The sequence below is a fragment of the Crassostrea angulata genome, chromosome 3 (genome assembly GCF_025612915.1).
Source record: "Crassostrea angulata isolate pt1a10 chromosome 3, ASM2561291v2, whole genome shotgun sequence".
Classification (NCBI taxonomy): domain Eukaryota; kingdom Metazoa; phylum Mollusca; class Bivalvia; order Ostreida; family Ostreidae; genus Magallana; species Magallana angulata.
In genome coordinates, this window is record NC_069113.1 from 42,145,686 (window position 1) to 42,167,979 (window position 22,294).

Consider the following 22,294-nt stretch of genomic DNA (forward strand, 5'->3'; position numbering starts at 1 on the left):
ATGAAACGAGTCCTTTTTGTCCCAAAAATAGACCAGGAGAAAATTACATGCAAAAATAATTCCTATTTCTTGTCTGTTGTCTTTTTTGTTGTCGTTATCGCATATTTCATATCTTAAATAAAATACATCAGATTTTAATGAAAAATATTTCATATATTTTATCATAATTATAACACATCACTTTTTTGTTTGGTAGGATTGTTTCAAAAATTAAAAAGTGAATATTGCATCAATATATGTTTCAAGTCAAGAATAAGATCTTTTACATCTGTCAGGATGGCCGAGCGCTCTAAGGCGCCAGACTCAAGAGAGATTACTCTTCGTTCTCATCTCGGAGAATGTGGGTGTTCTGGTCCACGAATGTGGGCGTGGGTTCGAATCCCCCTTCTGACAAGATTTTTTTTTCAATGTTGTTAGTTTTCAGTAGAGTGGCCAACACTGTGATCAGGATTCATGGTTATTTTTTAACTGGAATAACGCATAAACACAAAATGGCTGCTCTCTGATCGAAACGACATTTTGTTTTATTATAGGGATCTTATCGGCGGCGCCATGTATCTTACTCAGTAGTCGAGTGGCTGAAGTGTCGGGTTTGTGATCTGTACATTCTGAGTTTGAAAACCCACAGTGGCTTTTGTTGTTATTTACTGAGTTGAATTTTTTAAAATTTTATTTTATCCTCAAACTGCAAAATTTTTGCTTTCTTAATTGACATATGTACAGCTTGTTTAAAATTTTCTTTCATAATCAAATAATGTGAGTAAAGTCCACTAATGCATTTTCCATAGTCGGTAATGTTAACGTTAGAGTTCATAGATCCGGCCCTAATTTTCGTTCAGCAACGAGGGACCTCTTGAATGGAAGCTCATTAAATTGTCTCTTTCCTGTTAAAATTTGGTGGTGTAAAGTCAGATTCGTTTTCCGGCGAAATGCGTCTGTATTGAAAAACTCTGAAAATGAAAGTAAATGTAGGGAATTTCACAGTTTTGGAAAGGGTGTGCGTCAAACAATTTCAATTCTTTTCTTTAAATGATAATTCAATTTTGACACTTGCTTTTAAAATTGCAAATCTTCTTTTCTAAAACGAGTCAAGCATTTCGATTTAAAATGTCCCAATATATGTATATACACTCTGCAAGTACAGGAACTATTTTGCTTAAAGGCACTTCTTTGTTGTCCTACCGATTCTAAAAAGTTAGAGGGATACACCCATATACTGTTAATTTGAGTGACTTTTCCAGGTGTGTTATTCCAAATGAAAATCCCTTTTATTATTGTGCTGGGTCAATTTCAATACCTTCGTCTTATCGTCTATCTGGACGATACATCCTTTGAGAAGTTCAGCTGCTTCTGTTGGGACATTGAAAAGTTCCTCAAAGTGTTATTGTCATCTCTCCAGTATTCTACTATCCTCAATAAAAATCTCCCCTATTTCGATCGTATGCCGCTTGGTCCGCTTCTTTTTTTCCCCACAGAGCAGTCTTTTTTACTGAGATGGTTTGATTTTGTTGCAGTATCCGTCTTACAAGCGAAATCTTCCAAATCTCTCCTTTATTCAGCTTTCGCTCTTATTTTGACCTCTTTCTCCTTTGCTTTTTGTTTTCTTTCTTATTTCCCTTATATTTTCTGAGATTGATCTTCAAATTTAATCTTTTAGTTTCCTCCTTACGACTATGGTCATGTATAAATCAGTAGTAAATCAATCTTTATAATATCTTTTCTGCAGAATAAATATTTTTATTTCTGTTTAGTTAATTAGTATTTCTTTCACATGGATCAAGTTTCATTGACAGTGTCCTTTTCTTCTGATAGTTGCTGGAACATTTCGCAAGTCTTATTTCAAGATGGAATCCTCTGCATAGTCTTTGATATTTCATCTGTTGATATCAGACATCTTCCTGGGTTTTTTTTTTTTTTGCTGATGCTTTTGTGTTTCTGCGGAACTTGAGCTTTGTTTTCTCTCAAACCATACAAAGATGGTGCATGAGGTACAAAACATAATTATTAAAAAAATTTAATAAATTAAGTGACGTCAGAGGAGGACGTGTACACAAAAAAGGAAAAGAAAGAAGGGTGTAGATAACATGAATAATGTATATACAAACATAAAACAGAGATTTATGGAGAGCAGACTGTGTCATTGATTTTTCAAATAAAAATACAGAATTTTTTAAAAGTGTGTCTACATTTCTTTAGGACATAATTTCTTGAAAATTTAAAACATTTTGGTGTAGTACATCACTAAAATGTTTTTGGTAATATTTCTAAATATGTTTCTAGACCAGAGTTGTCTTAAAAGTCCTATAAAGCGTACTCTTTGATGACTGGGAAATATCACTGGTCCATTTTTGAATGAACTTGTCCTGTAGTCTTTGTTTAACAACAATATACCGGGGGATTCATTGTACTCTTAAAATTTTCCCAGCTTGTGTACTCTCTCGAAAGATATGTCACCAAAAAAGTAAAGTTTTCTTCTCAGAAGATCTTGTAAAGTCTCTACACATTCTCCATGCCTTTGAGTTTTCTCTGGAATTCCGGTAAATATCAAGTCGTCTCGCATAGACCTGCTTCTTAGATCAGTTAAAGATTGAGTCTTCGGGTTCTTTTTTCTTCTTGAGCCACTTATACTAGATGAGAGTTTGCTGTCTAGTTGTTCATTTGTTCCTTTCACTTGTTGCAGATCATGTGAAATGCCAGTCTTCACGCTGTCGAACATTTCGCTCATCGCATTCGCACTAGTTTCTACCTCAGTTACAGTCTTTTTCATACTCTGCATTAAAATATCAAAAGTTTTCACTTTTGAGAAGTTTCCTGTGGAATTGTTTAGGTTTGTCATTTCTTTAACGATTTTAACGCAGTCTGTTTCAAGCAAATTACTCTTCAGCTCAATCTTTGTGAGTCTAGTCTCTACTCGGAAAAGCGTTTCATGAATTGTACCGAACAAAATTTCCGCGGACTGTGTATGCTAGCTGTGTGTGCCTTTCCTAATAATGGTGGAGTAACTCTTTGATAAACGGTCAGCTACTGGTGTCTTTGCCATGGTACATAAATCATTGTTCTTATATTCCAACAAACTATCCTGGTAATATTCCTTAGTGCTGCGTATGCTGCGTTAGACCAATAGAGTTGCCGTCAAACTCTTGGGTTCCCTATGAGGGTAATCTTTATCAGGAAACTCGCCTGTCGCGATTTTCCTTCTTTCAGGGGTATTATTAGTTGTGACGATTTCCATAATAATCTCTTTTTTTTTTATCTATTTAAGTGATTAGCCTTAAGTCAGTTAATGTCGCAATCATAACATATGACGCCATTTCATAAAGATATTTTTGCGTAGATGGTTTTGTATATTTTCTGTGAACAAAATGAAAATTTAAAAAAGAAAAGCTTATTCATAATCAAATGAAATTTTGGTAGATTGAAAGAAAACGTAACCTCATTGATAAAATTGGTCGAATAAAAGTCACTTCTTAAATCTCAGCTTCGCCATTAGCTAACCTGAGCAAAAGGCATAAGTGAGTTATTCTTATCAAAATCTGTCCATTGTCTGTCATCGTCATTTATTGTACTGTCGTAAACTTTTATATTTTAATCTTCTCCAATACAATATGGACAATTTTAACCAAAATAGGCACAGAGCATCAAATTCCTTGAGTTAATTAAAGGACTCCATGTTTGTTCAAAAGAAGCGCCTGTCTCTCTTTTAAAAGGGTGGACTGAGAAAAAATGAAAATAGGGCAAGAAAAAATGAAAATAGGGCATGCAGTGTTTGAAATCTTCTTCTAAAACCTAAATAACTTCTAATTTAAAAAGGTTTTATTTGCTTTCTGATATAAGGTATATATATTGAAGCTTGTTCAAATGATGACTTTTAGTGGCCAGGAAGGGGTTCTTATGAGGCTTAAAATTTCATTAAAAAGATAGATAAAAAACAACTTCTAAATTAATTGTTCATCTGAAAAAGTCAAAGAACATTTAGGCTATTATTTGTGCAACTGATTAAAAATTAAGCTATTATACACATTTTTCAGGTGTAGTAATGCCATAACCCCTGTTGTTGACATAAAAGAAAAGCAAGATGGCTCAAAATATCAAGAATGTGTATCAAAGAGATTTGTTAAGGCAAATTGCCGAAGTTTATTAATAAGTGAATTTATGATAGATAGGACCAAGTATGAGGATGTTTTATTCATGTTGTGACACTGGGGTCAAAATGAAACCAAATATTTTGGATGGGTCCAATTTTACTAAGAAATTATTTTGGAAATCCCTTTGCAGAAAATGTGGTTGCATGATTTGTGAAAGCAAATATGGAACATAAATATATACATGTATATTTTTTTTAAAAATAGTTTAAACCTGGTGAGGTTGCGGTGATGGTTGTGTTTTAAATTCATTTAAACAAAGTAAAGTAATTACATGTATAAGATTTTAATTTGTGAAGCTAGCTAATAATAAAAGAAAAGTTTGAAGATCTTTCAGATGTTTGATTTTAATAACCACTTAGGATGTAGATTTAGAGTACCGGTACCACAGTTCGAGGGGTTACTATATATGCTTTTTTTAATTTTAATTGTTTGTTTTTGTTGTTTTGTTCTTGTTGTTTCTGTTTTTTGCTGTACATAGAAATAAATCCCTATGAAGTAAGTGGATGCTCTATCTTCGTGGGAAATGACCTGTATGAATTTAGTTAGTACACAAATGTAGTCTTACCACCACCCCCTTCCCCCGCCGGTGTAACGAAGATTATTGACCAGGGTTGAAAATTGACCCGGGGGTCATTTTTCAACGTTGGATATTGACCCGGGGTCAATTTTCAACGTTGAAAATGAAGGCCAAAAGACGTGGAATTTATACCCGATGTCATTTTTCAATAGCTTGAAAAATATTTTTCAAACCTCTTATGACATCAACACGTTGAAAATTGATCCTGTTGAAAATTGACTACGACTTCAGAGTTTTGAACTCTCTTTGAACTTAATTAAGGTGGCTCTATACACCACTTTTTGATTTTTACGCAAAAAAGTAAATCTGGAAGCATGCAATTCCGGTACTGGCTGATTTAAACTGAGGCGAATTGTATGGGGACCGCTCTTTTAAAAAAAATGTTAAATGAATAGATTTAATTTAATTGGAAAATTCATTCCTTACAAGTAATTTGGTATGTAACACCTTCACGTTGTGTTGTATTACGTATCGAAATAAACAATAAAATCAAGTATAGTTTTTTAAATAGTTTCTTTCCCATTACCGACATCTTACAGCGTAGCGCAGTGAGTTAGTGGGTTCACTTCTATGCAATGTAATATGGGAATCTCACAAACCACCAGAGATTGTTGAGCTAGATTTTAAATTATATCACAATGCTATATTTACTTATGAAAAAATGTTTAAAATTGATAAAACAGAATCAAATCTATGTCCTATTTCTTTGTTAGAAATTGAAGATATAATACACATGTTTATTGGATGTTCAGAATTACAAGATTTTAAAAACAAGTTTGTTATATATCATTTAGAAACTTTAATGAAAGATATAGATATTAGTATATACAATACTTTAGAATTTGATAAAATCTTTTTCTCATCACTGTCAAAAAGCATAAAAAATGTTAATACATTTTTTGTCAACATTTTTTTATCTGTGTGTAGACTTTGTATATAGAAAAGAAGGCAAATGTATATTAAAAGTCAGCAAAAGCTGGATGTAACAAAATTTTGCAAGAACACATTAAGACAATTTATTTCATATAATTATTATCAATTGTGTGTCAAGGAAAACAGGAAGAATATGTTCTTTAAATTATTTTTAAACAGAAACCCTCTGGTAAAAGAAACAGAGAGAGTTTTGTTATTTATTTTATGAATCATTTGTAATTTTCTTTGTTGTGAAAGTTTTTTTTATTTGTAATGTATATAGTGGTGATTATAAATAAAAGATAAAAAAAAAAGTGGGTTCACTTCAAACCTGTAGGTCGTGAGTTCGAATCCCGTTAAGGACAATACATGTAAAAATCTTAAAAAAACAAAATTTTTTAAAACGTATTTTTTGGTTGAATGCTGTGAAAGAAAAATTAATTCTAAACCGGTGAAAGTATATCAATCATAATATACTTTAATCCACATTAATATCTGCAGATGTTCCTTACCACCATAAGGGGATGGGAGGGTGGCTTTGAATTTCTCTCATGTTGGAATACATAGATGTAAATCATATTAGTTAATTTTCCCCTTTATTAATTTGACTTAGTTTTGTATTAAAACGAATATATTCACGTATATAGGCCTATAATGAAATATGTATGTATTTATTATTCCAACCCAAAATTTTCTTTAACTCAGAAATGGAAAGTCCCCAAATTGTTTGGGCAATGGGATTCAGGAACAATAACTCTTACCTGAGGAACTTTCAGTCCAAATAAAATTTATTTTTTTTTTTGCGTTTATTTGCAATGATTTTCATTCAATATTTTATGTCTCATTTATTAAAAAACATTTTCTATTAACATCAATCAGCTTTTTTTAGATGGTTTTAGATGGTTTGTCAACAGAGTAAGAAAATATGAAAAATTATGTTTTGGGGAATTATTTTAAAAAATTGCAATAACATTTTTTAAAGTTAAGAAGTGTTATATGTTTTTAGGTGTCCGAAGGAAATATCCATCATATGACAAAAAAAGTTCTCTTAATTTGTTAATAGTTAATCTTAAAAAAATTATTTTACAAAAACACGACAAAACATTCTTTTAAAACACCTATAGTATCCCTATCATCATTTTAATATTTGATAAGTATATGTTTTGTGGTCTTCTGTTGAAAATTGGAATAAACTGTGGGTGTATAGAGCCACCTTAACTGAAACTTGCTCTTCACGGTTTAAATGTACATGTATGTACTTGAAAGTTTCAGTCTCAAAACTTTAACTCTTTTATATTGTCCGCTTCATTTGCCGACTTGAGTGATTTAACATGTTTAAGGTTGATTTTATGTCTACAATCATTTAATATTAGACTGAAAACTTGGTATATATCCATTTATTATACTATGTAATTTATATATAAATAATGCTTAAAAAAGAGCTTTTGCTTCTGATATAGACAGGTGAGTCGAGGTAACAAATCTTTTTTTATTACATAGAATGAATTTTCATTCCCTCTTGGAACATTTTGGATTAATTATCAGTCTTTGCTGTTAGTATTTTTTGTAGCTTAAAGAAAATACTTTATTTGTTTTCAAATATACTAAAACAGAATACAACTAAAATTTCTTTTCTCGAAAATTGACATCAACCCTCACTTTTTCCTTTATTTGATGTAAACTCATCATAATCTCTGATAAATATGTCCAACAAATACTGGACGTTAACGTAACTTTTTATGCACATTGGCATAGCTTAATTTAACAGGCACCGGACGTCTCTTATAATAAAAAATGTATACATTCGTCCTAATAATACTGTGTTATTAAGTAAAGGGTTACAGTAACTGCCGAACTTCCGTGTAGCTACAATTCTGCAGCTAGTAAGGAGTCTATATATACATATCTATAAGGAAAAAATATATTTAACGTCAGGTGCATGTATCTGAGGAGTCAGGGCATTTCCCTTACAAAATAATAAATGAACAATTGTCATATTTTTATCTCACAAGTCGTCAACGGTTTTTATTTAATTTATTCGACTTGACAATATATAATTTTTTCGCAAATTTTCCTGATAGCTATTCAGCCAACTTTCTGCATATGTATAGTCTTTTTTTTTTTTAAAGAATACAATCGATGCCTATTTTTTTTTCAATTTCATTAAATACGTGTATATTTGAATTTGAAACACATGCACGCGACATCATATAATTTTCTTATTATAAAATAATAGATACCATATATTCATTAATTATGTTGGTGCCTGTGATATGGAGGTCAGCCACCTGCTATGACCCCATTGCATGTTCCTCTACATCATTTTCATGAACGATATGTTTTGAGGATTTTTTTTTTTTGGTTATTCAAAAATGTAATTTACGATTTTATTGACGAAAACAATAAACCTATGTTAAGCCATTTAGAAACCATACATGCAGATTTACGTGGTTGTCATCCTTACACAAAAATATTATTGACCATTTTTCACTGCAATATTATTTGGTGAAACCCGTTCCTTGTATTTACAAAAAACAACTCAGTAAAATCAGAATGTCTTCACATAATTTATCCATAGAAAGTGGACGCCACAGAAATATTGTGCGAAATAACAGAATATGTGAATTTTGTAAATCCGACATTGAAGATGAATATCACTTTGTCTTAATATGTCCACGATACCAGCAATTAAGAGCCAAATATATAAAAAATTACTATTGGAAAAAACCATCAATGTATAAATTTATACAGCTATTATGTGTAAACAATGTTAGAGAACTCTGTAACTTAGGAAAATTCTTGCATCATGCCTTCAAACTACATGTTGACTAATATACTATTTTTAAAACAATTGTAATTAAATTGATGTGTTGAATTGACATTCTCCAATGTTATCATCACTGTATTACATATCCATTGCTATTACCATTTGTTAGAAAATCCATGCAATGTGCTGCACATATTATTTATAAAAATTTCATATGCAATAAGATGTATGTCTAAATTACGCAATAAAGAAAGTTGAAAGTTGAAAATTAGGTTGCTAATTTACCATAAATTCTTTTAAGCAGAATTGTTAATTCCTTAAAAAAATATTTGTTCAATCATTTCATTATATTTAGTTAGATCATTACTTATCCTAATATCACATTTTCACAGCAAAATAAAACGCTGAAAAATATCAAAAACATACATAGTTATTACGTTAACAGTATAGCCCAAGAAAGAGTATGCATGGAAATGTACACATACAACATGTGTATATACATGTATTTGAAGGTTACTATGTTAATTCGAAAAATGGTCATTTGAAATGTTATATTTTTCGTCCGACTGTTAAAACATGAAAACATGTAAATCCAAGAATAAATTTAAATATTGACCAGGGTCTTTATTCAACACTTCTGGTCTCAATATTCAACGTTGAAACGTGGCCCCCGGATCAATTTTCAACCCAGGTCAAAAATCTTCGTTACACCGGGTCATATAGAGTCTCTAGTTGGAGTATAAAATATGTAATAGAAAAAAATTCGCAAGATTATCTAATGAAGCGTGAAAGGGATTCACTTTAATAGAACGATTTTCAATGAAATGCATATATATGTACCTGTAAAAGAAGTATAATTGAAATCGATGAAAGGGAAAATATCCAAGATTTCTTCGTCGACACATCATCAGATTTCATTTTTCACCCAGAAATTTCTAACGGAGATTTATCATAATGGGTAATGTTATATCATCTTTTTCAACATTTTTTTATTATCAAAATACATGTACATGTATTAAGCAAAAATGACAGAAGCAGAAACTTGGAACAGAGTTTAGATCCAACAGTGTCTAGATCTATCAGCTTGACCCTGCATCCGAAGTTTTCGCTCATGTGAGCGCTGTTGCCCATACATACATGGTACAGTGGTAACAACGTTATTGTTAACAAGCCAATCGTGTTAAATAGTTCGTATAACGTGGGTGATCGTTCGTGTAACGTGCGGGATCGTGCGTGTATCAGGAAAATTGCTTTGCGTTTTTTACCGTGCGTGATCGTGCGGTTTTTTCGTTATTTTACGGAATGCCAGGATTTATTCTTAAAACAACGACAAGTAGTTTTTGTAACAATCATTCTCTCTGTCGGCGTTAAATACATTTAGTAAGTATTTCCATAGCTCATTCAATCCTTTGTTCGGTCGAGTTAGTTTTGCATAATTTTATAATTAGCCTATATCATACATCCATTGTGTTTTGACACATAATTTTAATCATATTAGCAAGAGCGACACGTTGAATGAAAGCAGTAAAGCTTACCCATTCCCCGTTTTAAACTAAACGATTATTCCCAACGTTCTTCTTTCAAATCAGAATACGATACGTATTCCTATCTGGTACATTTTAAAAACATTTGTCTGAAATAAAATTTAAATAGACACTTTGAAATTTAGAATATATAGAAATAAGTCAATTATGTCCTGTAAATTATGAAAATATTGGATGTGAAAAATCGAAATTCTATGGAACAAGGTAACAAATTTACCTGTATCCCGCATAATTTAATCGTACGTAAGGGAATTGGATTACATAAACAATTAACTCGTATGTAAAAAATTTCATGCAGTTTATGCATCATCTTCATTATCTACACTTCAGTTTCTTTAACTTATGATAGAAGTTAATATTCGTTATAGAGACAAAAAAATTAATTTGTGTGTGAATCCTATATATTTGCGTATGAATATGGAAAATTGTTTACTCGTAAAATATAAAACAGTGCATGACTAAAGTACATGCCGCTTTACAAAAAACACACAAACATAAAGCAATACAAATTAAAGAAATACGTTTCCTTAATTCTTATCTTAAAAATTAATTTTAATTTTGCGTGTTCAATGGTGTAGAATCATTCTGTTGCGTGTTTTATCGTTTTTGTTCGTGTATCGTGAAAATTCAGTAAGTTAGTGATCATGCGTTATCGTTCGTGTATCGTGCGTGATCGTTCGTGTATCAGAATCGTGCGTGTCGTTTGTCAACAATAACGTTGCTACCACTCTACATGGGCCTCTTGTTTCGTTTCGTTGAGATATATTGTTTTTCTCTTTAGAATAAAATATATGTATTGCTCATTTGTCTTGAATATTTTTACAAGTATATTTGTTTATTTATCGTAGCTTGTCAAATAGAAATAGATATATTTTCGTTATACATTATTCCGGAATTAATATATCGTACCAATTATTTTCTAAATTTAAGTTGAGCTTCACTTCCGCTGTTTGTCTCGCCAGGCCTGTCCTTATCAATATAAAGACATTTTAGCATGTATACACGTCCAGGGACACATTGAGGTATTGCACGTTAATATTCACACTATCCTATATTGATATTTGTTACATGAATCGTAAATCATTTTGAAAATAAAAGGTTCAAATACTTAAACTTGACCTAGTGCATGCTAAGTAGGCCCTTAGGGGCATTTTTCTCTCCATCTATATCCAAGAAACGTTTGTTCTTAAAAAAAACCGATAAATAGAACATGACGTTGAATGATTCATATCTTATGTTTATGAAAAATGTATAGTTTGCAAAAAATTATTTATTGCTGAAAATTTTGCAAATTAAATATCTATGCTATTTCATATCTATACTGGCGTTCAGTAGAATATAGAGCCAAGTTAATATATGTTGCATATGATAGCTCTTGTAAAAATGTTTCTTGTCAGTGCCTAAGATGAGAACTAACAAAATATGGCTTTAATTATTTTATTTATACCAGCTTTTAATTTACCCAAATTATGAATCAGTATGCACATTATTGGTTAATTTTTTCTGGTACATGCATAGGCCTACACTATAGTAAATAAGTCCCTGACTTTTTTATGCCCCCTTCGAAATAGGGAGGGCATATTGCTTTGCTGCTGTCTGTCTGTCGGTCCACCAACAGTTTCCGTTCATTTTCTTTGCAGAGGATGAACATATTGAAATGAAATTTGGTATACAGGTTTATCATGATAAAATCTAGGTCAAGTGTGATATTGGGTACAATCAAGCAATTTTCGACAGAGTTATGGCCCTTGGACATAGAAAATTTCCAGTTATTTGCAGTTTCAACTCATTTTCTTCGCAGGGGATGAACATATTGTAATGAAATTTGGTAAAAGGTTTATCATGATGATATCTAGGTCAAGTTTGATATTGGGTATGATAGAGCAATTTTCAAACAGAGTTATGGCCCTTGGACTTATGAAAATTCCAGTTATTTGCAGTTTCCGCTCATTTTCTTTGCAGGGGATGAACATATTGAAATGAAATTTGGTATACAGGTTTATCATGATAATATCTAGGTCAAGATCGATATTGGATACGATCAAGGAATTTTCGACAAAGTTATGGCCCTTGGACTTAGAAAAATTCCAGTTACATTGTATATGCAGTTTACGCTCATTTTCTTTGCAGAGGATGAACATATTGATGGAAATTTAGTATACAGGTTTATCATGTTAATATCTAGGTCAAGTTCGATATTGGGTACGATCGAGCAATTTTCGACAGAGTTATGGCTCTTGGACGTAGAAGAATTCCAGTTTTGCAGTTTCCACTCATTTTCTTCGCAGAGGGTGCACATATTGATATGAAATTTGGTATACAGCTTCATCTAAATAATATCTAGGTCAAGTTTGATTTTGGTATGATGGAGCAATTTTTGTCAGAGTAGAGTTATGTCCCTTGGACTTAGAAAAATTCCAAATATTTGCAGTTTACGTTCAATTTCTTTGTGGATGTTTCCAAGGGGGGGGGGGGGGGCATGGGGGGGCATAAGTGTTTCACAAACATCTCTTGTTTTATATAAAAACGATGGTTTTGTTGAATTTTTAGGTTAATTACATTCCATTTACCATTTATTAAACAAATCTGACTGAGTTACAATTGGTAATGGGGTATGTTGGGGCAAATTGGCCAAAGGTGGAAAAAGATGGTTGAAATTATTGTAAAATTGTAAAAAGAAATGTATTAATGCAACCGCATCGTATTGAACTTAATTTATTATTGCATATACAGATAGGTAGAAAATCAAAATCCATCAAAAAATGGAAGAATCAGAGGAGATAAAAAAAGAAACTAAAAGAAGGAACCCAAAACGAAAAAGTGCTATAACCACGGAAAAGGAGAAGAAAGATGCTGATGAAAGTGCAGGGGAAATCAAATTCCCAAAACCTCCTCGTAAGTCTGATTAATGCAACTATTAAGGGAGAGTTTTGATCTTCAAAGTTTTACTGAATTGTAAATCTAATAAGATTTTTAGCAAGTGAAAACTTCTAATTTCAGAGCTAAAGATAATGTTTGCTTATAAATGCATTAGTAGTTCATTGTGAATGAATTTTAGATTGCTTACTAAGGTTATTGTAAATGTTAAATGTAATTCTCACTAGTTATCAAAATTCACATAATCTGCTCTTTTTTAAAATTAATTATATTAAACCTTCAATAATAATGTGTTGTACTGAAATAAGAATCTGGAATGTAAAATTAGAATTTTTTACATTAATTATCAAGGAAAGAGAAAGCCTCAATCCTTTATGTGTGAGGAATGTGGGAAGCTGTTCAATAGAGCTGATTTATTGCGCAATCACAAGCGTGTCCACACTGGGGACAAACCATTTACCTGTGAAGTGTGTGGGGACAAATTCAGAGAGCAGGGGCACTTGCGGCGACATATGACTAGACACACAGGTCTGTACTGATATCATTGTTATTGCTTAATGTAACTATAAATTATTGTTCTTAAACCTCTCCCCTAAAAATATACTGTATACTTCATTTGTTTTTGTTTAAAAAAAGGGGGGGGGAGGGGGTCAGTAAAGTCATTGCATTGTAATTGTGATCCATTGTAGAAAATAAGCTATAATTTGCAGGTAAGAAACCCTACCAGTGCTACATCTGTGGGAAGGAGCTCAATAGCAGTCTGGCCAAACACCTAAGACGTCATCTCAACGACAGACAATTCTCCTGTGTTTTGTGCGACAAGAAGTTTGTGTCAGGATTTGAACTGAAGCAACACATACTGACCCATAAAAAGGGCACATTCCAGGAAAATTCAGTAAGATCAGCAATTTCCCGATGAGTATTGTACTATTCTATTGGCAATTTACATATTCTTACTATACATGTCAGTGAAGTTTTGATATTCCTGATGTATGATTTTCATGTCTTAGTTAAATCCTTACTTTATTTTTTTCACTCTTTTAATATAGAAAAGAGGAACTCCCAGTCTACATAAGAGAGAACCAAAGTTATATAAAGCTGTTGATGCACCCGCCATTCCAGGGGGGCCTCTGATTGCAATTCCTGCTACACAACAAGAAATGATTGAGGCAAACATTGCTTCAGTACAGGAAACTTCATTTCCTTTTCATAGGAGTCTACCTGTCCCACAAGGGGACCAGTTAACAATGAACCAGATCAATGATCATCCAGATCCGGCTCTTGTTAATTGGGATTATTTGTCGTATGCTGCTGCAGTGGAGCTAACACAAGCCACTCCCACTCAACCATTAAAAGCTAAAGCTTCTGGAAGGAAAAGACTGTCTGATTTATCCTGGGATGTTTCTCAAAGTAACCAAAAACTGAGTCAGCAGCATCAACAATCTGCCACTCAGCCAGATGCAAAAGAAGTGCTACAACCACCTGCAGAAGGAGAGAAAAATGGAACAGTCAATGAGAGTGATGAAATACAAAAGTGTGAGGAGTTAGCAAAGAGTAATGAGAATCACCATAAAGAATCAGAGATAGATGTTCAGAATCAATCTGTCACCGACAAAGAGCAAGAGGTGCAGAGTGTACCAGTTACACACCCAAATGAGAATGCAGAGGAAAGAACAGAGAGTCTTGCTTGTCCATCTACTTGCTCATCACAGGAACAGACTCCTCCAATATCCACAGAAGAACAGACAGAGACTCCTCCAATATCCACAGAGGAACAGACAGAGACTCCTCCAATATCCACAGAAAATGAAATCAAGGATACTCAGTCAGACTCTTTCACCAAGGTTAAGCATCTGACAATAAGTGTGAAAGAAGAGCCTTTAGATGTGGATACAGAGAACTCAGCACGCTTAGAGAGTGTTATTAACGATGAGGGGTTGTCAGATGATGACAATTTCGCTGCTGACTTCTCAGACCAAGATGACTCGGGATCAATCACTGATGATTATGAAGCAGAGGTGTATTTTCAGAAGCTGGATGACTCTGTTCTGGAAGAGAAGACCCAGGAGGACAAGGATTGGACTCCGGAGTCGGATGGTTCCAAGAAATCCCTGAAAGTGAAAATAAAAACCCCGAAGCGGGCATCCAAACAAAAGGCTTCCAAACAAGGTGGCGAGACTGAGGTACCCAAGAAGAGAGGGAGGAAGAGGAAGAAGACAGAGGAAGTTGAAGAGGGGGAGGAGGAAGAGGAAGAAGAAGAGGAACTGCCAACCACTGTGTGCACTGATTCAAACACATTGTTTGTAATATCACCTGATAAAAAAGATGCATCTGGCTCCAAAAAGAAAAGATCATGTAAAGTGCTTTTATAAAATTCTTTTTCTTGCCAGAATTTGACAATGAATTAAATGAAATGAAAACCACCTATTTGTATTCAAGACTAAGGTTAAACACTTTTTACACAACTTTAAGTAATTGCTGTGTATGAATCAAATGTTTGAATTTAAGTAATGTATATATAATAATTTTGATGAACAAAATTTCATTATAGCCAAGAAGGATCAGGTGTTTGTATGTGAGGAGTGTGGCAAGGTTTTCTTCCGTAATGATCTGCTGAAGAACCACATGAGGGTACACACCGGTGACAAACCGTTTACTTGCGAGGTGTGTGGGGAGAGCTTCCGGGAGTCAGGACATCTCCGCCGGCACATGACCAGACACACAGGTAACGTCAAACAAGAATATCCAAACTTGAATTTATGTTGTGTACATCCTATAGATTAATTTGATATAAGAATGCCCCTCTTTTTATTTCATAAATCATTTTTTATTATCGGATTTTTTTTTTCTTTTTTCCTTATTTATCTTCACCCCATTTGATGAAAAAACTTTTAGTGCAGAGTATTAATTGAACGGTCTTATAACAAATAATTTAACTACTCATGTGGTTTTATTAACACAATTTAATTTCCATATTTAATTGATGTACATGGATGTCCATCTCAAATACAAGGACAAATATTTAAAAAAAAAATTCCATAAATTATACATGTAATAAGCATTGATGAATTCATTGTTTAAGGTAAAAAGCCATACAAATGTGATCTCTGTGGCAAGGAGCTAAACAGCAGCCTGGCCAAGCATCTAAAACGACACATGAATGACCGACAGTTTCCTTGCACCATGTGCGACAAGAAGTTTGTGTCAGGATTCGAGTTGAAGCATCATATGATCATACACAACACGTCGGATCACATCCCCTGCCATATCTGTGGAAGAAAATTCAGTCACACCAACATTCTACAGCGTCACATGTTGACCCACAGTGACAACCGGCCGTTCCCTTGTCCAGACTGTGACAAAAGTTACAAGTGTAAGCAGGACCTGGACAGACATCGATCCATCCACAAGGAGGTGTTCACTGCGACCTGTCACATCTGTGGGAAACAGTTCTGTCAGGATCGATACCTGTACAGACATTTGAAACGTCATCAACAGTTAAAGGAGGAAGGGGTAGATGAAACAGAGCGTTCTACAAAATTCAAACCCTTTTTTTGTGAAGTCTGCCACCAGAGATTTACAACAGCACCAAATTTAAAACAACACATGCATCTGCACTTCTCTACAGAAAAATTTGCTTGTTACTTGTGCAGTAAAATGTTTACCCAGAAGCGATATCTTCAACGCCACATCAGGCGCCACAAACAAAACCGAATCAAGGGCTTCCCCAGCAGTATAGATGACACTGATCTCTTGATGGGCCACATGGTAGCTACATTCAATGAACAAGGTAGTAAGATGCGTGCAGACAAGGTGGTGGGTTCTACTGAATTTGAGGGGCCAGACTCGCCGGATAGCCTGGAAGAGGGGGAGGTTTTGAACCAGAGCACCGACGACCAAGAGGTGAACACTGAACCTGAGCCTGAACCACCTGGAGGTCAGGAACACCTTTCAAAGCCTGTCTTTCCATCTGCTGATTCAGAATTTCCAGCATATGAAAATGACGGGGCGGATTCAGATGGATCGGAAGAGGAAGGTGTAATTCCTCCTAACTATTTGAACATTATGACACAACCACCAAGTGTGGCTTTGGCTCAACCCCAAACCTGAACAAAACAGTGTATTTTAAACATATATGTTAGCTTTATTGACAATTTATTTTGTTTTGCTTAAAATCATTGAAAATTGTATAAAATTTATTAAACTGTACAAATGAATTTTTTTTTTATCAGTGTTCAGAAACTAAGGAAATTTATCATGCTACATGTATCTGCCAGATTTTTTGTTTCCATTTATTTCTCAAAATGTACTTTATATAATAATTCTGTTGTTTGGATAATTTTAACACTCAATATGAACTTTTAAAAGTTGAGAGAGAAGACAGGAGGAGAGGGGGAATGAGAGAGAGAGAGAGAGAGAGAGAGAGAGAGAGAGAGCAAGAGCAAGCTTGCTATATGCTTGTGGAATGAGCTTCTTTGTATTATATAGAGGATTATTCAAATTTTGTATGTTGCCAATAGATGAAAATACATCATGTATCAAAACAACTGAGTGTAAACAATGTATTGAATTATTTTATTTGAGAGTTTTATTTCTTATTTCGATTTTATTGTAAACTAATGTGGCTGTATATTGATTTAAAACATCAAAGGGTTGGAGAAAAAAAATCATTAAATAACTGAGGGATGTTAAAAGAAATAAGCTGATGATTTTAAAAAAAATGTTTATGGTATAATCTACGAGGAAGTTTGAAATACATGCCCTATGCTATAGAAATAATATGACATTATTTTATTGTACTAGACTTGATATGAACAATTCATGTACTCATTTCATAATTAAAAAAATACAATATGTGTCAAATTATAATGCTTGTTTTAAAGATGTTTAACTGTTGTATGCTTCATATCTGCAATATGATCAATTTATAATTATAATGGCAAACAGGTGAAGAAGGCTGGAGGTCAACCAATCAACCATCTTAAGGTTCTCCGATCCTCAGCCTCACTTTCATCATGAAAGTGTTCTTAAATTATCCTTCAAACTTTATTAATGAAATAAAAGAACTAGAATAAAAAGAATTTTTTTATGGTATCCTTGCATTTTAAAAAGTTATTGCAATTTTGGCCACGATGGATTTAATTAGCTGATAATGGAATAATTGTATAATATTTTATTGGCACAAACACAATTACAATAATTGGCAAAGGCCCAAATATACAAGTTGAGATCAGATTTGTAAATTTATAAATACAATTATTGAGTTAGCTCTCTTGGTTAATGTACATGTACTAATCCTTCTTCACAATTATCCTCTCTACACTGTAAACGCAGTTTATTGAGAATAAAGTTCATTGTCATTGATTAGAAAAATAACCATTAGTACTGGTGCATTTATGGCTCGAACCCTAAACTTATGTACATGTAGTAGGTCTTTATGGAGCCACTAAGCCAAGCAGTTTCCTGAATCATGAGAACACTACGAGACTAATTAAATTTTTCTGTATAAAAGACAGATTTGTGGTACGAATAAAAAAATCCTTATAATTTAGAGTTAACAAACATTGCTGAAGATCGGATTTCGTTAACCATTAAGTTGCCTTAAACTTTAGATTTAATAGTTTTAATCAATAACTATAGCTATTATTTAGTAAAGAAAAAATCCAAATGTTTAATTGTTTTAGCTTTACAAACATTTTGCTGTATCTTTATCAGTTTATACAGAGTTCTTTGTCTAAAGTAGGCTCATGTACATGTAAATGTAGCCTAAAAAGGCTACGAATATTCAACCCGTTTAGGTTTCATCTTTTACAGAGGACCGATACTCTGCGTGCAAAAATAATTGACAATGTACAAATTCTTGTTACCTGCCCGTGATGGACATTATTATTTCTGTCATGGATTCTTTTAGCTTAATCCAAGAGACGGGCTATTCTGTTCTACCTTAAAGTTTCATAATTAGTAGATAAACCCGAAGCAATCCCAGAGATAGTGTTTTTTTGTTATAAGATGTATGGTTTCAGGAGTAGTCAAAAAGCATTACTGAGAATGGATAACTATAAAAACGAATTTTGGACCCTGTCTGTTTGTGAAAAGTAATAGATGCTTTTGACATGATTTGAGCATGTAGGTTCAAATTTGAATCGGGAGTAAATTACATGCCATTGTTTGACAGCACTGTTTTAATAGGAATAATTATGATTGGGTTTACCGTCGTGCTTTCTTTCACATTGATTCTCAGTTTTCTGAAAAAGTGAATTGAAGAGAAACTCTCGTGTGTATTCTTTATCAATTTCTATGATTGTTAGTTCTTATACAGAGATTACGATAAAAAATTACTTTACTACTCGGGTATCCTCGGGAGATTTTGAATAGAAGTAACCAGGCTAACGACTGCTAGAATTGCGACTGTTTAATCAGTTTGAAAACTACACGAACGTTGAACATGTTGAAAAATCGTTTAAAAGAAAAAAACAAAACAAAACATCAGCCTGACAGGATTTTCTGTAAAAGCACGTAACTGATGTTCTGTATGACAAATAATAACGTCAAATTTGAATAACGAGAGAAATGCTATGCGAAACTTAAAAAATAGCACTGTGCTGCCGTAAAGAAGAATAATGACCCCCGTAAAGTAATGAGCGGAGGTAATTTTTCGACGTAGAATAATGACCCCCTTGCTGTAGATTTCAATGATTGGATTTTTCTAAAGTAAAAGGACCCACGGGTTATTTTTCTTAATGTTCAACATGATGAGAAATTACCCCGCTGTAAACAAGAATAGAAATGTATTATCCCGTATCCAAGATATCTGACTTTGAAATTACTTAAATTTTCACACTGTTCAGCTGATTTTGAAGTTATAAACACCGAACTTGTAAAGAAATCGCTGTATGTAGTTTTTCATATCCGTCGCAAACACACACAAATACACTTACATTGCCACAAATCGATTGTTAACAGTCATATGGCGGGAAATGACGCGCTGCACTTGTTTAGAAATCTGCTGAACTATCATATAATACTTGATACATTACCATGAATAATTCTTAACAACAGCTTTATTATTTGAAAACAATATTTGATTTTCAAAATTTATACACAGCTTGCTAAACTTTATTTTATCGCGATTTTACAATTGCATCGGCAAAAATTGCCAGGTCTGCACGTGTGTGTTCAGAAATCTGTGCAGGTGTTGCTACTGTTGCAAAGCAAAAAAAGAAACAAAAGAAAAACAAATTCATACACAATGAGGAAAATGCGTGTTAATTACGAACACTAATCATGAAAGAATAATTGTTGTAATATTATATGCAATATTCGTTTGTGAATGAATTGTCAATTGAAGAATGATATATATTTTCGTGAAAAAGACAAAGGAGGCAGGTAACGTAGGATTGGAATATAAATACTTCTTATGTTACATTTCTGGGGGAAAAATCTTTTTGTGTTACTTTTGTTTTCTTCTACATAATACATATGCATCGATATTCTAAACATTTGTTCATTTTGTTGTTATGTTGTATAATTGTGATCATGAATAGACTTTATTTTTCGTTAGAGCAAATGTATGAAGAGTACCTGACTATAGTAATCTTATATAGATAACAAGAGGCCCATGGGCCACATCGCTCACCTGAGGAACAATAGGTATGATAAAATCAGCTTAATGGAGTCATAATACAAACTATCTGGACAATGTACAATAATACATGTTGATCCTGTATAAATAAAATCCATTTTCCCCTGGATATTCTTATGTTTATAATCATTAGTCCCTTTTCTAACAGGACGATTTTATAGTCATATCATATGTTGAGTATTGCAGTTCTCAAAAAGATCCTTAACAATTGTTTATATATGGGATATAAACGTACATAAACTCTTAACCTTCTTGTGAGGCCAAAGAATTGTCCTGGGGCCAAAGTCTTAACAATTATAAAGAATCATCTGGCTGATTAGTTTCTGAGAAGAAGATTTTTAAAGATTTACCATATATATTCCTTTGTTAAACTTTGAACCCCCATTGTGGCCCCACCCTACCCCTGGGGATCATGATTTTCACAACTTTGAATTTACACTACCTGAGGACGCTTCCACACAAGTTTAAGCTTTCCTAGCTGATTAGTTTCTGAGAAGAAGATTTTTAAAGATTTACCATATATATTCCTATGTAAAACTTTGACCTTCCATTGTGGCCCCACCCTACCCCCGGGGGTCATGATTTTCACAACTATGAATCTACACTACCTGATGATGCTTCCACACGAGTGTTAGCTTTCCTGGCTGATTAGTTTCTGAGAAGAAGATTTTTAAAGATTTACTCTATATATTCCTATGTAAAACTTCGATCCCCCATTGTGGCCCCACCCTACCCCCGGGGGTCATGATTTTCACAACTTTGAATAAACACTACCTGAGGATACTTCCACACAAGTGTCAGCTTTCCTGGCTGATTAGTTTCTGAGAAGAAGATTTTTAAAGATTTACTCTATATATTCCTATGTAATAAAACTTCGACACCTCATTGTGGCCCCAACCTACCCCTGGGGATCATGAATTTCACAACTATGAATTTACACTACCTGAGGATGCTTCCACACAAGTTTCAGCTTTCCTGGCTGATTAGTTTCTGAAAGGAAGATTTTTAAAGATTTACTTTATATATTCCTATGTTAAACTTCGACACCCCATTGTGGCCCAACCCTACCCCCGGGGGTCATGATTTTCACAACTGTGAATTTACACTACCTGAGGATGCTTCCACACAAGTTTCAGCTTTCCTGGTCTTATGGTTCATGAGAAGAAGATTTTTAAAGATTTACTCTATATATTCCTATGTTAAATTTCGACCCCCAATTGTGGCCCCACCCTACCCCCGGGGGTCATGATTTTCACAAATTAGAATCTACACTACCTGAGGATGCTTCCACACAAGTTTCAGCTTTTCTGGTCTTATGGTTCATGAGAAGAAGATTTTTAAAGATTTACTCTATATATTCCTATGTAAAACTTGTACCCCCCATTGTGGCCCCACCCTACCCTCGAGGGTCATGATTTTCACAAATTAGAATCTACACTACCTGAGGATGCTTCCACACAAGTTTCAGCTTTCCTGGTCTTATGGTTCATGAGAAGAAGATTTTTGAAAATTTCTCGAAAATTTTCATAAATTCCTAATTATCTCTATTGCAAAAGGGCGTGATCCTTAATTTTCACAAATTTAAATCCCCTTAGGCTAAGGATGCTTTGTGCCAAGTTTGGTTGAAATTGGCCCAGTGGTTCTTGAGAAGATGTTGAAAATGTGAAAAGTTTACAGACAGACGGACAGACGGACAGACAGACAGACAGACAGACAGACAGACGGACAGACAGACAGACAGACAGACGGACGACAGACAAAATGTGATCAGAATAGCTCACTTGAGCTTTCAGCTCGGTGAGCTAATAAACACTGATCGAATATAATAAG

At 33.6% G+C, this 22,294-nt stretch overlaps 1 protein-coding gene across 1 annotated transcript; it reads left to right on the plus strand.

The window, feature by feature from the left end:
- The first annotated feature begins 10,875 nt into the window (after positions 1 to 10,875).
- On the plus strand, positions 10,876 to 17,888 carry LOC128177994 (zinc finger protein 768-like). The gene is made up of 7 exons (XM_052844943.1): positions 10,876 to 10,967; positions 12,679 to 12,840; positions 13,174 to 13,350; positions 13,533 to 13,717; positions 13,872 to 15,177; positions 15,374 to 15,547; positions 15,905 to 17,888. Exons 2-7 carry the CDS (start codon positions 12,708 to 12,710, stop codon positions 16,930 to 16,932), a joined length of 3,003 nt encoding a protein of 1,000 aa, XP_052700903.1. The 5' UTR covers positions 10,876 to 10,967; positions 12,679 to 12,707; the 3' UTR covers positions 16,933 to 17,888.
- The last annotated feature ends 4,406 nt before the right edge of the window (positions 17,889 to 22,294 follow it).

Bases quoted from the DNA above. Each gene is read 5' to 3' on its own strand.
- LOC128177994 (XM_052844943.1), top strand. From the start codon at position 12,708: ATGGAAGAATCAGAGGAGATAAAAAAAGAAACTAAAAGAAGGAACCCA. The intron at 13,351-13,532 runs GTCTGTACTGAT...TATAATTTGCAG, and splicing joins ACATATGACTAGACACACAG to GTAAGAAACCCTACCAGTGC. The intron at 15,548-15,904 runs GTAACGTCAAAC...TCATTGTTTAAG, and splicing joins GCACATGACCAGACACACAG to GTAAAAAGCCATACAAATGT.